This window comes from Sturnus vulgaris, chromosome 16 (genome assembly GCF_052056855.1).
Source record: "Sturnus vulgaris isolate bStuVul1 chromosome 16, bStuVul1.hap1, whole genome shotgun sequence".
In the NCBI taxonomy this organism is placed as follows: Eukaryota; Metazoa; Chordata; class Aves; order Passeriformes; family Sturnidae; genus Sturnus; species Sturnus vulgaris.
In genome coordinates, this window is record NC_142258.1 from 13,545,595 (window position 1) to 13,561,412 (window position 15,818).

The window sequence follows — 15,818 nt, forward strand, 5'->3', positions numbered from 1 at the left end:
ACTCTGAAAATTCCAGCCTGAATTTTAAATTCAAAATGTGTTGAGACATGCAATTTGACTTTTGTGTCAGTAACTACCATGAATTTCCCCTTCTACACAAAGCAGATTAAAAAACATGCCAGGAACAGGCCGGGAGCAAATACATATCTTGGAAAAGTCTTTATGTGATGATTTAACCATTTATAACCAGCACTCAACTGCAGGTCACAAGCTCATCAGGCTGTGCAGAGGGTTTGGAGAGAGCTGAAATTCCAGCTTTAAACAAAAACATTGGCTAGCTTTGGCTGCTGGTGTAGCTACTCACCAAACCACAACAGAGTGGTGAGGGAGCAAACACCATCCCCTCCTACCTCGTACATGATCAGACTCATTGGGGAACATCTCACTGCAAACAATGCTTTTCAAAAGGTTTTGTTCTCAAATCTTGCATTGAACTCTGGAAAATGCTGATTTTTCAAGCTGCAAATGGAGCAGATACTGTGTGTTTTCCTCTTTTTAAATGGAACTGAGAGGCTGAATCCATGTCTCATCTGCTCAGAGGCTCCCAGCCCTGAAGGAACATGCAAAGCACAAACACCTCTGGCTTAGCTCATTAAATGCTGCAGCTCCAGTAACACTGCTTATCCCACCACAAAACAACTGACTGATAAAGCTGGATTCCCTCAAAATACATCAGGGAAAAGGGCTGAAGCTGTGGTTATCCACACCATCTCCCAGGCCAAATCCTGTCAAGGGGAAACATGGTAATAAAGGAATGGGACAAGCAAGTTCAGAGACCACCTGAAAGCTCTTGGGGTTGTAATATCAGGTTACCCAGGAGCAGCAGAGATACATGAAAGCATGAAACACTTGCAGGTGATGCCTTAAGTTTTAGTTTTCATATTTTCCAGATTCTGCATTGGTGTGTAACTCTGAACTTCATATAAAGTGTTAGCAAGTTCTCCTCACAGTCAGTCAGAAAAAACAATTCTTTTGCAGCCCCAGAACCAAGGCCATCACTACAGCTTCAGGCCCAAAAAGTGCAAACAGCAGTGAATTGAGGAGAGCAGTCTGGGATGATGGGACTGCAGAACCTGGAGCTGGGATTGGACAATTAACCCCAATATGGAAATGGACCAAAACTTATAAAAGTGTGAAAACTCGTGACTTGGGATCCATCTTGGGTGGGACCACAGCCAGGCTCTAGTGCTGCCCAAGGTGTATCCTTTTAAAGGCCTTTTAATAATCTACTTTATTCCTTTAACACTGTCTAGCCTCTGTTCCAGTAGCCTCTCAAGGCATCACAGGGACATTTTTCCTGCAGAGTTTAACATTCAGTAAAAGATCCAGTTGGTTCCTTTCATTCTTTGGTCCAAGTGCACTAAGGCAAAAGCTTTAATTACATAATTACACTCTTCACAGCATAATTTTGTCTTCGGTGCTCTATACAACAAGAGCCAAGAATTAAAGACAACAAGAAAACCAGACTTTCACTTCTGATCTGGATCTTAATTTCATTCTTCTGCATTTGCATTCAGCTGTACAATTTCCAGCCTTCATTATAGCTTTATGCACACAATTTCTCCTTCACCTGCCCCTCCTTGCATAGAAAATAATTTAAGTGTCTGTAATTTGACAAGGAACAAGCTACACCCTCCAGCAGCAACACTTGCAAGTGCCCTTAGCCAGAGAGCAGAGTTAAATAATGTCCCCAGTACAGACATAAAGATTCAGGCAATAGGATATTAAACCCTCCAAGACATTTTATTCCACAAAAACTTAGTTTCAACACTTTTTTTTTTTTTTAATCTCTGGTTTGATAACACCTGATGAGCAATCTGAAGGATACATGGGCAAGGATCAGGATAATCAGATAACAGAGTTTAAAACTGAGACAGGGGAGAGGCAAACAGGAAAAAGCTGTTTAATGTCTGTCCATCACAAAGCCCATGAGACATCTCATGATACAAGAAGGAGCAAAGTTCAGAAGAAATAGAAAGAAACACAGAAAGTAGTTAAGCCATGGACCTCCTTATCAGAGGATGCTGTGGTTGTTAAATATTTACTCTGGCTCCCAGGATTGGGGGGTAATTCCGGGAAGTGAGATCAGCTGAAAGCTGCTGAATGTACAGAAACCCCTCCAGGGCTGCAGGAAGCTGGGGAATATTTTATCGACTATCACTGCTCTTTTATTCTATTCTGCTGTGTCCTGAATGTGAGCTACTGCCCCAAAATGAGAGCCTGAAAGTTTGCCAGTATCTCACAGAACTGCAGCCTCTTCCATAATTACTGGCAAAATAAAGAAATCCCACCTCACGTTTATAAAAGAGTTATGAATTTTTACATACACACATCTCATATCACATCTATCCTGTTTATATCAGAAATTAACTCCATGTTTTGAGTGTGATGGAGGTGAGCTTGTAGCTTTGGAGTTTGTTTTTCCTAGAGGTTGTGACTACTCAGAGCTTTGGTTTCACATTTCCTTATAAAGGACAAAGGGCTGTCCTTTGATAAATAACTGTAGTTGGATTATATTTTACAGCACAGCCACAGAAATCAGATCTAATAATTCATTAAGTCTCATAGAATTATTCCCTGAACTGCTGAGATGGACTAGATCTACCACTCAGTTCAAGTCTCACTAAAATTTACCAAGGCTCTTTCTGTATTAAAAAGAAGAAACAAAAAATCCAAACCTCCCCAAAAACCTCTCCATACTTTCACTTTTATTCCAATGCAAAGCTAAGAGAAGTTTGCTAGAACCAGACAGGCAGTTAAGTAAGTATCAAGCTCACATATTATCTGCAGCTGCAGACAAAACTATGTGGAAGCTCCTTAAAAGAGACACCAGCAGATTTTTCAGCACTGGAAGTCCTGAAAACTTTCTTAGGCCTAAAAACCATTTCTGTTCCACACCAATGCTTCAGTTTGGGGCCAAGATGAATGAAGACTCTCAAATTTCTGAATTAATAAAAAGAAACATTCTAGTTCTCTCCATTAGAGACCAAATGTGCCAGGAAGTAGATGTTGAAAGCCTCTGAGCTGTCAGTGTAATACCACTCCATGTCTAGTCAAGATGTCCTGAGTACTGATCCTGCCTTATGGAACACAGGCATCTCATTCAAAACCAAGGAACACTTTGAATGACAAAAATATTCCTCTACTTGTGGTTCTGCACAAACCAGCTTGCTCAGGGACATGTTGGGTCTTGCCTGAAATACCTCAGCACCATCTACAGGAAGCCAAAGGCTTGACAGCACCTCTGGAGCAACCCTGGAAATTGAGCTGGAATTGCAGAAATCAGCAGGAAATGCTGGTTGGAGCAAATCTCAAATGGAGAGCTGGGCTCCATCTGCAATTCAAAGTGTTCTCTCCACTCCACTGGCTCTTCTCCTAGAGCCAAAGGCTATGCCAGAAGACTCTGTAAATTTAGAGCAGCACATTGTCACTGCATGCATCCAAAGGTTTACCCTTCCCAGCAATCCTTCCTCCTTTAAAAGCAACACAGCAAATCTTTCCATCTTCCCTCTGAGGTCATTCACACTCCTCCACACTCTCTAGGTGGCCTAAATCCCTATTGAAATGTGGTGTCCAAACTGGATAAAATATTCATTACAGCAGGAGTTTTACAACTGTGAGCAGGATTGGTGCCTATCTTACAGACAAGATTTATTTAATGCATTCTTGTCTATCTGCTCCTTTTTGTAACCTCATGTCACTTACAACTAACCCTCACTTCACAGAAGACCACACAGCCTTCACCCCAGAGCTGCTGCCACACAGGAATAATTAATTCATTCTGGACTTGCAGAAAAAAATTGTACTTCTAGAAGCTTTTTTCTACCTTACTAAAAAATAATTTTAAATCTATTCCTGCCTGGCAAGGTGCTGCAGCTCCTCTCAGCTGATCTGACTGCAGGTAAAACAAGCATATTTCCTATGCTCTCATATGAAGTATTAATAGAAAAGCCCTGCAGAACATTTCCTTATCACTCAACAACAGTCAGCTCCTTTTCAAGTACAACTTTCCAATCGAGCAAGCAGCACTTCAGATTTTTACCAACACCTTATTTCCTTCATTTGCTTTCAACAGCATCATACAGAAGTGTCAAAATCCAACTTACACCACTTCTTTCCCACTCACAATGCCTAAATCAGAGAGAAACTGCCTTGTTTTACAGCTGGGGGCAGCACCAAAGTGTATTTCTCCATGGTCTGTCCGTTCCTCCTTATCTCTGGGAAGGCTCCTATCAGCACAGTCCATGAGCTCGGGCTCTGTGTTGCTACAGTCACAGCTAAATGCCACAAGATGTCACTGTGTCCCTAAAATATTTGGAAACACGATCAGGGTTTGCCCAGTCATAAATACATAGCCCTAGAGGAACAGAAAAATATAATTGGAATATTAGAATTACAGGCTGCATAAAAGCTGACTTACTTAAAAGTTTAGTATAGGTTTTGTGCAAGGTGTGTGGAACCATATACCACATTCCTTCAAACCAAATGAAATTCACAGCTCTTGAGCACAAAGAGCAGCTTAGCAGAAGTTTTCTGATGCTCTTACAACCATTATATTATTTAGGCTCCCAGTGCCTTACCTTACAGGTCTCTGATTCCCTTTGTACAAGAGAAGCCAGAACCCAGAGAGGATAAAGGGTTCCCTGAAGAAGTCCAGCCTGATTCCCTGAATCCCTGACAAACACCCCAAGCAAGGGGCACAGCATCTTTCCCCCCACACAGAGGTTCTGTGTCCCTCTGTCCAGGCCTTTCCCCAAGCACATTTCCTGGCTGGAGGAGCCTCTGGGCCCGAGGAGGCAGCACTGACAGGCACAGGCTCAACATCAGCCCCACACTGCTTTGAAACCTTTGCCAGAACTTCTAATCCAGTCAAGAAACAGCATGTTACACCCTCCATTCTGCTGGAAGTCTCAGCATCTCATCCAAATTTGCTGTCCAGACACGCACAAATGGGGCCAGGGCAGTACCTGACTTGCCACCAGTGCTCTTGCAGCATTTTCCTCTTATTAGCTGCAGATTTAGAGCATTTCCCCAGTGTTGTGATATCCCTGTTAAGACACTTGTCAGTTCTACACTTCACTTGTCATTAGGTGGCCCTGTGCTAGGGAAGAAAATAACAATTCTTAAAGCTGTGACAGACATCACCAACTTTTAAGAACTACAAGATACCAAGACAGACCAAGGTAATGATTAGTATAGCAGTTATGCAAACATTTCACCTGACTGCCAGGCTTCACATTGTGAAGTTTGTACCTGGTTTAAAACCCGAATCCCAGTGATTAACAGCATGAGGAAGTGGATAATAGCCTTAGGAACAAAGCCAAGAGATTTCAGTGAGAAACAGCACACTTTGAGCTAGGACTAAAATCCATCTTACCTGTCATATGTCTCTTTGAGATCTCTGGCCAGCTTGCACTTGGGTAGGATGTGATGAAAAGGTGACTGGGGCCCTTCTGTGGCTATGGAAAGATTCAAAACAAGAAAGCAAACAGCTGGCTTCAAATCAAAGTTTCCTGTTCCCCCACTGGGCATCAATCTGTATCTTAGGGGCAGAATTTGTATAATTTTAATCTACAATTATCTTTCAAAGCTTTTACAATAACTCAAAGTACACGTTAAAATAATAATACTGAATGATTGCCAACTTCTGCTAAACCTCAACTCAGTTAAGCACATGTAACCAAATTTGACAAATGATGACTTTAAATGCTTTGTTTTTCTCGATATTAGCTTTAATTTTTAATGCTTGCAGCAAGATGATGCATTACTGTCAGAGTTCACCTTAAATAGTGCATATTGTTACAGTACATTTTCCAAGTACAGTCTATAAAAATGCTCTGTAACTGTTTGCTAGCCAGGTAACAGCATGTAAGAGTGAAGCTTCCACATAAGAAGTCTGGTGGCTCAGCAGACAGCATTAAAGCATGCAAAACTTGCTCTAGGTTGGGTGAAGCAGGCCACACAGGAGCTCTTCCATGTCAGCCTGACAGGGAGAGGCCAACAGGATGGCCCAGTGCACAGCCTCCAGGGATTGTGCTGAACTTAACTAGCAAAGAATGCAACGAAATTATTTCACCTCTAAAACTCACATCTGTGCATGGGCATAGTGAACTCGGCTGAGGGAAAATGCAGGGCAAAGCTGTCAGAACGCTGCAGAGCACCAAACCCCGTTCCCAGCCATGCCAGGCACGGGAGAAGCGAGAAGGCACGAGCAGCACCTCTCGGAGGCAGCGCTGCTGCTCCCAGCACTCACTCTCTGCCATGGCAGACACCTCGTCCTGGATGGCCAGGATGAGCTTGGCCTCGCGGGTGAGGTACTGGCAGCGGCGCTCCTCGTGCTGCAGCACGATGGCGATCCTGCGCGACAGGTTGTGCAGGCAGCTGATCACCGACGGGTCTGCGTTGGCCTGTAGGAACAGGAGCAGCCGCTGAGCACATGGAGCCACGGTGATGATGGGCAACGCGGTTTGCCTTGAGACTTCCCTCATTCCAGCTGTTAGGTGTGCAGGATGGCCTTCCCCTCTGCCTCCCACCCCTGCCATCCTCTTAGGAGTCCGTGGAACCCTGTCAGCATCAGCAGAACTGACCATCTCTCCCTGTGCAGACTGCACACGGGGATCATGGAGAACAGCAAGAGGCACGGTGACAGGCCTGTGCCCATGGAATGGCACTCAGCTCTACTTCACAGAGACAGGACATGCAGCAGGTACTGCGGTACCAAAAATCACATACCAAAAATCAGCCTCTTGACTGGAAAAAGAACATAATTCTCCCTACTCGCAACCACGCAGAAAATCCAAGGTGTCCAAATGTAATTTGGATTTCTAAGCTTGTCTAAATTCATCAAAGGAACACCACACTTGGACCAGGATACCCCTAATCTGGTTTGTTTTTCCAGTTGCTAATGGGCCTTCTACCAGCAGAGAGCAAAGACCTCAACTTCCCACAGTGAGATGAGAAAGTGTCAAACTATTTGAAAAGGGACAATATCCCAATGTTCAGGATAAACTCACTGGCAGCACAAGGGCTGCAGCACCTCTAAACATGTCCCACTAACTCCATGTTGCCACACTGGTGTTTGTCCCATGTACTGACAAGGCAGTACATTGAATGTACAATTACCAATTGTAATTGGTAACTACAATTTACCAATTCATGACCAATTACCAATTGGTAACAATTACCAGCTCGTGACGAACATTTTCATGCCAAACCTGAATTTATTTGGATTTACATTCCCAAAAAACCCACAAATATGGCTTATTTCGAACACTGCATTTATGACAGTCCCAGAAAGAAAGTGCTGGAAAAATCGATCAAATCAGTACAGCTGCCACGGGGGGTGAGGGGGGAATCAGCAGCTCCAGCATGAGTCAGCAGCTGCCTCATGTTTGTTAAGACATTTAAAAGAATTTAAAGTTCTGGCAAGTGACCACTTGGCACAGAGACCAGCAAACCATGACTCATCTTTTTTTTTTTTTACTCCACTGTTCTTGCTGAGTCACACCACGTTGGTAGCCCTGAAGCTCAAACACAGCAGGATCAGTGCTGATTATCACACTTGGGCCTTTGCCTACTCTGTCTGCCCACTGCAGATGGACACTCATCTTTATCTCTGAGGGCCTCCACCCACCTCCTGCACTTCACTACTCCATCCTAGGGAAAAACTTCCACTTGCTTCTTGCCCAACACTTTCCAGAAACCTGACTGCTCCCTGTGAACTAAGAGTGTCTCATCTGGCAAATGGATTGAGTGCTGCATCACACACACAATTACATCAGTATCATCACATGGCTGAAGGGCAAAGAAAGCAAGTTTTCCTAGAAGCACTAGAAATTAGGCTCCAGAAAAATGTGGGCTGGTCTTCACTGTGAATGAAAGAGCATTGCTTTCAACACTCGTGCTGCCACATGGTTCAGTGTGCATCAATGTGTGTGTTTGCAGGCACATCTGTACTCACTTCCCTGCAAGCAAAGCACAGGGCTGTAGCAATTCACCAAAGCAACATCTCCTAACATGTGAAATCTAAAATCAACTCCTCCATTGCAAATTCAGCACTCCCTGACCCAGGAGTGTCCTAAAGCACAGCAACAGTGGATTCCCAGCACAGCTCTGTAAACAATTTCTTGCTTGATTCAGGTGAAACCTTGCTCCTCATCTGAGGACAAGCCATGCAGGCTGGGGCCATGTCCATGTCACCACTGCAAAGCCAGTGGTAAGAAAAGTACTAGTGCTAAAAAGAAAAAAAAATTAATTTCACAAGCAGGTAGCTGGAGGCTTTTAAATTATGACATTTCATCCAGTCAAGCAAAAATCAACCATTTCCACAAAGATAACTATTCCAGCTCTCCCTTTTATTTTTAAACAACCTGTGGACTAGGAAAAGAAAGCCAGAGCTCAGAAATCAAATAATGCTTGAACATAATGAAGTTTCTAGGGCTTTATGCACCTAATTAGCCAAGCCAGGATCCCTTAACACCAGCATCTAGTTAATAGAGGAAACCTGAAAAAATTCCAGGCAGAAACTATATATTTGTTCCAGGTTTTTGCTGAGCATTGAAACCTCTTTATTCTTCACTTGTATCTTCTCCTCATTCAGCTGCTCAGCTGCAGCTCCCTGGCACTCTCCCTTTACAGTGACCTCACTGCTGAGAGCAGGCAGCTTTCAAACACTGGCCATTAATCATAAAACAAGCCTGGAGGGGAGCCTACTGCATTCTCTTATGCAGCCAAGGCACATCCCACTGTCAGATGGAATGCAGATCCTTACCCTTAGTGCAAACACCACGTTGAACAGAATCATGGTGGGCATCTCTCTCTTCGGTGAGGGGTCAGTTTTGGATACCTGAAAAATATTTTTTAGAAAATCCCATTGGCTAGTGTCAGTTAGAGACAGTAACAAAGGGAAAGTAATTAAAAAAAAATAAAAAGCCCTAGTTAAATAACAAGCTGAGAAAAGAGAGCAGACAAATCAATTTATAACATCAAATATGCTTGCAAAAAATAGAACTATGATTTTGGTTTTTATTGGAGTGTTACAGTTACTCTACAGCACTGACTTTGCTGAGCAGCTGTGAAGACTTAAACCAAAGCTTTTTGGTCACAAGCATGGAAATGAGTGTCAGTTAAGACAGCATTCTTACCTAGTGTCTTTGTTATTACATTTAGCATCATTTGAACTTAGATTCAAATTCTTTAGCACAAATATATATAAAGATATATATGTAGTCAGATATACTGTCAATAGAATTCCACAGATTTCTTATCTGAGGCCACACCTATTGCTTCCTTTCCTAAAATCCCCATTCAAATTGCATCCTGTTACAAGCTGCTGCTTTTATCAAAATGTGTTCCAGAACAGCAGTGCTGAAATAAAAGGTTTGATTTTTCCCTTCCTGCAGGATTTCAAGCACATTATCCAGCCCCTCTATTCTCTTTGTAGCAGAGCTCCATCCCTAAGGCAGATTCAAACTTTCCAGCGAGAAGAAACAGGAGCTGAGACAAGCAAGTGGAATTTGCACGGCCAGACCAACTCCAAAGGGAGCACGTGTCACCACAAGATGGAGCACAAAATGCAGAGGACATTCCCACCTCCCCTGCAGCTCCCTGCTCAACACCCACCCAATCCCAAGTGCAAACAGCTGCAACCTGCCAGGCCAAACAATAGTCGGGGTCTACCAAAGTATGTGCAGCACCTGAGCCAGGGCAAACACAGAGCAGCATCTGCCCTTCCTGACAGGTTCCAAGCACCAGCAGTGAACTGCTCGGGACTGAACTCCCAAATCTGACTGCTTGCACTCAGGAGTCTCAAAATTTAGCAAACTAAGAGGTGATATATATTTCTGGGTTGGTTTTTTTTTTTCCTAAAGTGAAAATTACATTTTTTCAGAAAGGCAGTGATGGGAGAGTGACAAAGGTAGTTTACTGTGTTTATCTATCCTGGAGTTACAGTTTCCAGGACGTCTTGTGAATTTCCAAGTGTAAGGACTGATTCTGTTCCTTCCTTAAAATCAGAGAAACTACCACTACTAACATCAGCTGGGATGCAGGCTAGACTGCATATCACCTCATGTCGAGAAAAAAAAAGGAAAAAAAGAAAAAAAAAGAAGATTAAGCTGAGAAAGAAAATGCTGAAGGAATTTGAAGAATTCAGAACATTGCTACATAAAAAGCAATCTGGCACATAGGATTAAATATTTGTGCTCTCGTAGCTCCTGGGTCTCATTGGAGTAAAAATTTGCTGAGCTGTCCTGTGGATTAATTTACTGCAGTATGAACTCTGAGGAAACTCAAAGAAGAGGCTGCTGGGTTACTCCAGACACTGCCTGAGCTCCATGGAAAAGCAGCTCCATCTGGCTTCCTCCTAACTGCAGGAGGGTCTCAGATTTAGACTGACACAAACCTGCAGAGATGGCTGACACATCTGGAAGATTCTGGACTCCAGAAAGTTCTGGGGTGCCTCCTGGGGTGATAAGACACACCCAAAGAGAAGTTCCTTCAGAAGTAACAAAAAAAGTGTTTACAGCTCTTTATAACTGTGTTTATTTGCCCAGATGCAATTTTATTTAGACAAATTGAAATGAAGTCACATTTAATGCAATTAGGATTAAACTGACTGGAAAGAATGTGCAATAGCAAATGGTGAAAAAAATGCAAATACAAATTTTCAACCTGGTTTACATTACGTTTAGGAAGTTGGGCCTTTAAGAAAAGATTAGTAAAGGAAAATAGTCCGAGGGAGAACAGGCCACTTCTGTCACAGCCTTGAGGGCACCAAAAGCTCTTAATGGCCCTGGCCAGCCGCAGCTGGGTTCCCATTACACCCAAGCCCCTCCAGTCCACGACCTGGGAGCTCCATTTAAGCTCAGCCCAGGGCCTGGAGCTGTGCCTGTCTCCAGGACAGATCCTTGGGCAAGTACATCCCACCCTTGTCCTGTCTCCTCCTGCTCCTGGCTGGGGTCCAATACAGACCCTGGGCCTGGTTCATCACTTGCCTTGTCTGAGACTGCTGATGGATTTGCACAACTTGGGCACACTTGAATCCTGTCTTCCAAGACAGTTTAACCTTTTCAGGACTGAGTCTTGGTGATCCTCCATGACATTTCCTGTAGACTCACAACTGAGTCGCCACAGTAGCATCTTTCGATGATTTAGGCCAACTCCTCGCTGGGATTAAAGCAGTCTGGTCCTCTAAATATCAAGCAGCAGTTACCAACAAGCTGTTTCCACCCCTAATTATAACTAGAAAGCGGGATAGAATTGGCAAGCAGACTTCTTTTTCCCCTAAAAAAAGGAATGACTTAGCAAATTTGATGAAAAATGAGACCAAAACAGTTCAGTGACAGGGATCAGTGCTGGATTCAGAAATTATCAAAGCCTAGGTCATTCCTACAGCTGATCAGGGAGAAGAAATGAGACAGGTAATATTTGGAGGACAGAAGCACAGGAATTCTTTCCTGGATTTAAGCAGGGCCTTTAACATAGCCCAGGTAGCAAACTGCTCTCATTCTAAGCACCTAAAACATAAGGCATGGAGGAAGGTCTCAATGCAAACAGCAGCCTGATTTGGTCCACAAGAAAATTTTAGATTTCTTTCAACATCCTACTTACTCCATCTGAGTCTCATGGATCATCTTCAGCCTCAGGAAGAGTTAAAAGCCAAACAAGGCTGACGCAGCTTTTAGCATTTGTGAAGGTTTTCAGTGGTGGGTTTTTAACTGCCACACTAATTAGAGGTGCTAAAAGCTAACTTGCAGTAACTAAAATAGTGAGAAAGAGCTTTTTGAGCTGGAGTGCTCAGTTTTACTTCTCTTTACTCACACTGCTTCCCTACAGTAACCAGAAGAGTTTATGTGATCACTGACAGCTCCCTCAGTTTGCCACTCACTCCACTGACCCAGAAGTAAGTAAAAGACAGCATGGAGCATCAGCAAGTAAAACCAAGATCAAAAGCCAACATGCACATTGTGATTGCAGGTTTCCTCTGTAAAGCCAGGCAGTGTTTGATGAAGGCAGGTTCCCAGAGGGGATTTCACACCATACCTGCCCGAGGGCGTGCTGGAGCAAGGTGGGATGGCCAACAAAGCGAACATTATCAATCTTCAATTCAAACTTTTTGCCACACATATCTGACTTGGTAGCCAAAATTGTTGCCAGGATGACATCCGAAAACCTTGAAGAGCAGAAACAGGAGTTATTACAGTTTTCAAAAAGCACACCCCCAAAATATTCCTCCAAATACAGATATATTTAACGTTAAAGTTTTTAAGGCATTATAAATTGTGACTAGATTGTTGTACCTGGAGTACCACCAATTATGTAGAATTAAGACCCCTAAATTACATCCCTCAGATCATCACAATTATAAAACAGGAAGCATTCACAACAAAGACTGCAGGGTCATGCTCATTTAATTACATGCTCAGCAAAATACATTTAAAAGATTAGATGCAGTTTGCTTAAATATAAAAACAGCTGGAGTTAGCCATTGTCTGGATTTAGCTGCAGGTTAATTAACTTACTAAGCAACTACATATTGACACAGCCTGTCACTCAAGCACAACAGAGATCTTTAAGCCACCCAGTATGGCAGAGGGGAAGGCAAGAAGGAGCTGATTCAATTAGAAGAAACACAGCCAATGCTTGTCCTTCCTCTCCCAAAGCTCATCAGTGACACTCCAAGTTCCTCACTTAACAGATCTCAAGCTGTGCTCAGCAGACCACTGGCACCTTCCAAGAGCTTCCTGGCCTCACCTGGGCTTTCTCATTTGATAAATCCCATTTATGACAGGGCAGGCCCTTCCCAATGCCCAGCCATGGGTTACTGCATTGCTCTGGATTGGTGGGGACAAGGCAGCAGCTCTGAGACAGGAGGACAAGTATCTACACAGCTGCTGCTGCACAACCAGCTAAAAATCCAGCATGACAAGGGAGGAATTCCACAGCTGCTCTCTCCTACGGCCTCACAACATTGGCCCAGTCTCTACCAACATTTGTTTTCCTCAAGGTGTCCCCTGGGACAGTGAAGCCCAAGCCTACAGTGAAGAGGACCTCAGATGCTAGAGTAAACTTGTTGCTCTAGAATGGGAGCAGTGCAAGGCTTGTCATTAACAAGTTCTCTCTTCATCTGATTTCCCAGAGGTTCCTATTTAACCAAATGAATTTCAAAGCACTTTCTGATGAGAGTGGGTTTTTAAGAATGAAAATGTTTATTTAGCTTTCTGTATTTACACTCAGGGATGTGTGCCCCTGCCAGACCATCCCCCTAAGCAGGCAGGTATCCCAGATAACCCAGTATCACTCAGAGAGGAGGGCAGGCATGGGTGTGTGCTGTGCTCACCTTATCTCTCAGCCACAAGTGAGCCTCTATGCCCAGGGGAGCAATTAATGTACCTTAGTGCTGCTTCCCTCTGAGTCATGGAGTACTACAGAAATTAACACAAATGCACTCAAGGACACTGGGGGAATTTCTTTTATTTACAAATACTGGACATGAAGGACCACACAGGTCCAAACTGCCAAAGCCTCTGGTGCTTGTACAAACAGGTCACCCTTACCACACTGTTTATGTTTGGTTTCTGGAAGGAGCAGCTGTGTACAAACTTCCAAATCCATGACTGCTCTGCTCCAAACTCCAAGCTAAGGGCAAGCAGAGACTAGCCAGAGATTCCTGGGGCCACAGAGCTGCACAACTTGGGAAGTTTGGGAGGAAAGGGCAAAGCAACCTGGACCAGGACCTGGACTGACAGACCCTGGAGACCACATTCAAAATAGAGAAATGTCACCATGACAGCAGTGAGCTTCCCCTCCTCTTTTTGCCCTCTTCATCTGCTCCTTAATAGGCTCGTCATGGAGCCAGGGAGATGGGAACAGCAGTGGATCCAAAAGGAGCATATGTTTTGGGGGGTGAAGGGAGAAGGAGGGCAAACTAGAAAATGTCGGGTTCCTGGTAAGAAATTAGTTATCCTTCCCTCCTCCAGCCTTGGCAAAGGATACCTGGGAGCTGATAAACTGATCATTCTGATAACTTCCACAAGGAATTACACCCGCAGATCCTTTAACAGATAGATATATGTGGTGCTAAAGGTGGGAATTCAGCAGTTTCCCAGGAGAGCTCTTGACACCAACAGCCCTCTCTGCCCTCCCTTGCATGCAGCTCTTTGGGGAGGAGGAGATTAAAAGGCTGATTTTGGAAAGTCCTCAGGATCATCTCATAACAGAGTCTTCTCTGTCTGGGAGAGTACTGGAATGGCAGCCAGAGGACCAGCTCAGGGACAGATAATCCTGACACAGGCACACCTATCACCACAGGCTCTCCCAAGAATCACCTGGACTCCAACCTCATTCTCCTCCTCTGACAGCCTGGATTTATAGTTTTGCTGTCTGGGTTTTTTTAACCCCCAGTGCTCTACATAATTTTGATATTTCTTAGGCTCAGGACAATAGGGAAATTGAGAAACAGCAGATGCCTTATTCCCATTACTTCAATTTGTCACATCATCTTAGAAAATAACACTTTTACTCTAAATATTTCAAGACACATTTTTCCATCTTTGGGGTATGTTAAGATGACCTAAAACCACTGACTTCTCAGAGCCCAAGAGTTTGTTAGAAGCAGATTAGGTTTTGCAGTTGGGCAGTAACCCTTCTCCTTTTATGAGATTAGTCCGAGTATTGTGAATTCCAGGGGAAAGCAAACCTCTTCTGTACTAAGGAATTCAGCAGAAAGAAAGAATATACAATAGACAAAAGCTTTGATTTGTCCAAAATATTCCACTGCTCCTCTCCCAAGCACAATATAGCAACAGCACACTGAATAAAAGGGGGGAAGATTCAAACACAAATTTAATTTTTCCCAAAAGAATGGATGATAACTTTCTCTATGCCACAGGAATTCAAGGCAAGGTCTTTATTAAGAATTTTTCTTTCAAGTAGTTTAGAACAGGATCTGAGTATGTAGGTGAGGTTTATGTTAAGCAGGGACTAGGGATGCATTATTTCTTTTTCCTTCTGGGGCCCTGAGTTAAGCACTCTTCCTTCTATGTGTGTAATCATCCCATTTAGCTGAGTGGGGCACAAAGAACCAGCAGAGCTGCCCCAACCCAGGTCCTTTAAAGAGCTCTCCATCATTACCCTGGGGTTAAATACTCACTGATCTCTACTTTCAAGTCATTTCTCCTCAGAAAACAATTTGATTTAGGACTCCTTGTTGGAATAACTACAATGCCAAGGCTAGACTTGTTGCATGCCCAGAGCCTCCCAGCTTTTCCCAGTTCACAGAAGGGACAGTGCCACACCCATTCTGGATTCCCTACAGGAAGCACAGAAATGTTAGTAGGACCTTGGTAATTACCCTGGCACAAACCTTTAGCAATACATTTCCTAAGACACTGTGATTTAGCATATAATTTTCTCATCATTCAGTGTAAAACAGAAACCAGAAACAAAAGCACAATTAAAAGGATGGTGAGAAAAGAAAGCCATTCTAGACAAAGGTGATTGTTTAGAACGTTTGGTCTTACCCTGAAACCAATTGCTCATCAGTTAGAGGACATTGGTCTCTGAAATGGGAACATGGCCATAAACACAAAACAAAACACAACAAAAGAAAATAAACGAAGCAAGTACACAAAATACAAAAGAAAAAAAAAAGAGATAATATTAAAAACTAGGATGAACTATTAAGGGTTAAACTCCTGTAAGGGAAATATAACTGTTGAGGAGAGTCAAAAGTTAATGGAAGGTGAATTCCAGGAATACATTGCAGGCTGTTTGACAACATGGAGAAAACAGGCTAAGGTAATTTATTCCTTGCACTA

The 15,818-nt window shown here is 43.3% G+C and overlaps 1 protein-coding gene across 9 annotated transcripts in view; it reads right to left on the bottom strand.

Moving 5' to 3' along the window:
* Positions 1-15,818, bottom strand: part of NPRL3 (NPR3 like, GATOR1 complex subunit) — a 41,734-nt gene that overhangs the window by 19,872 nt on the left and 6,044 nt on the right. For 3 of the 9 annotated variants that reach the window (XM_014890948.2, XM_088174540.1, XM_088174538.1), the window contains exons 3-7: positions 15,522-15,560; positions 12,043-12,172; positions 8,771-8,845; positions 6,254-6,407; positions 5,378-5,459 (exon numbers count right to left, since the gene is read on the bottom strand). In XM_014890948.2, coding sequence (XP_014746434.1) covers positions 5,378-5,459; positions 6,254-6,407; positions 8,771-8,845; positions 12,043-12,172; positions 15,522-15,560 — 480 coding nt within the window. Of the gene's footprint in view, positions 1-5,377; positions 5,460-6,253; positions 6,408-8,770; positions 8,846-10,402; positions 10,491-12,042; positions 12,173-12,521; positions 12,692-12,753; positions 15,056-15,521; positions 15,561-15,818 lie in introns of those variants that run through there. The other 6 variants (XM_014890949.2, XM_088174535.1, XM_088174536.1 and 3 more) reach the window with 4 other exon arrangements.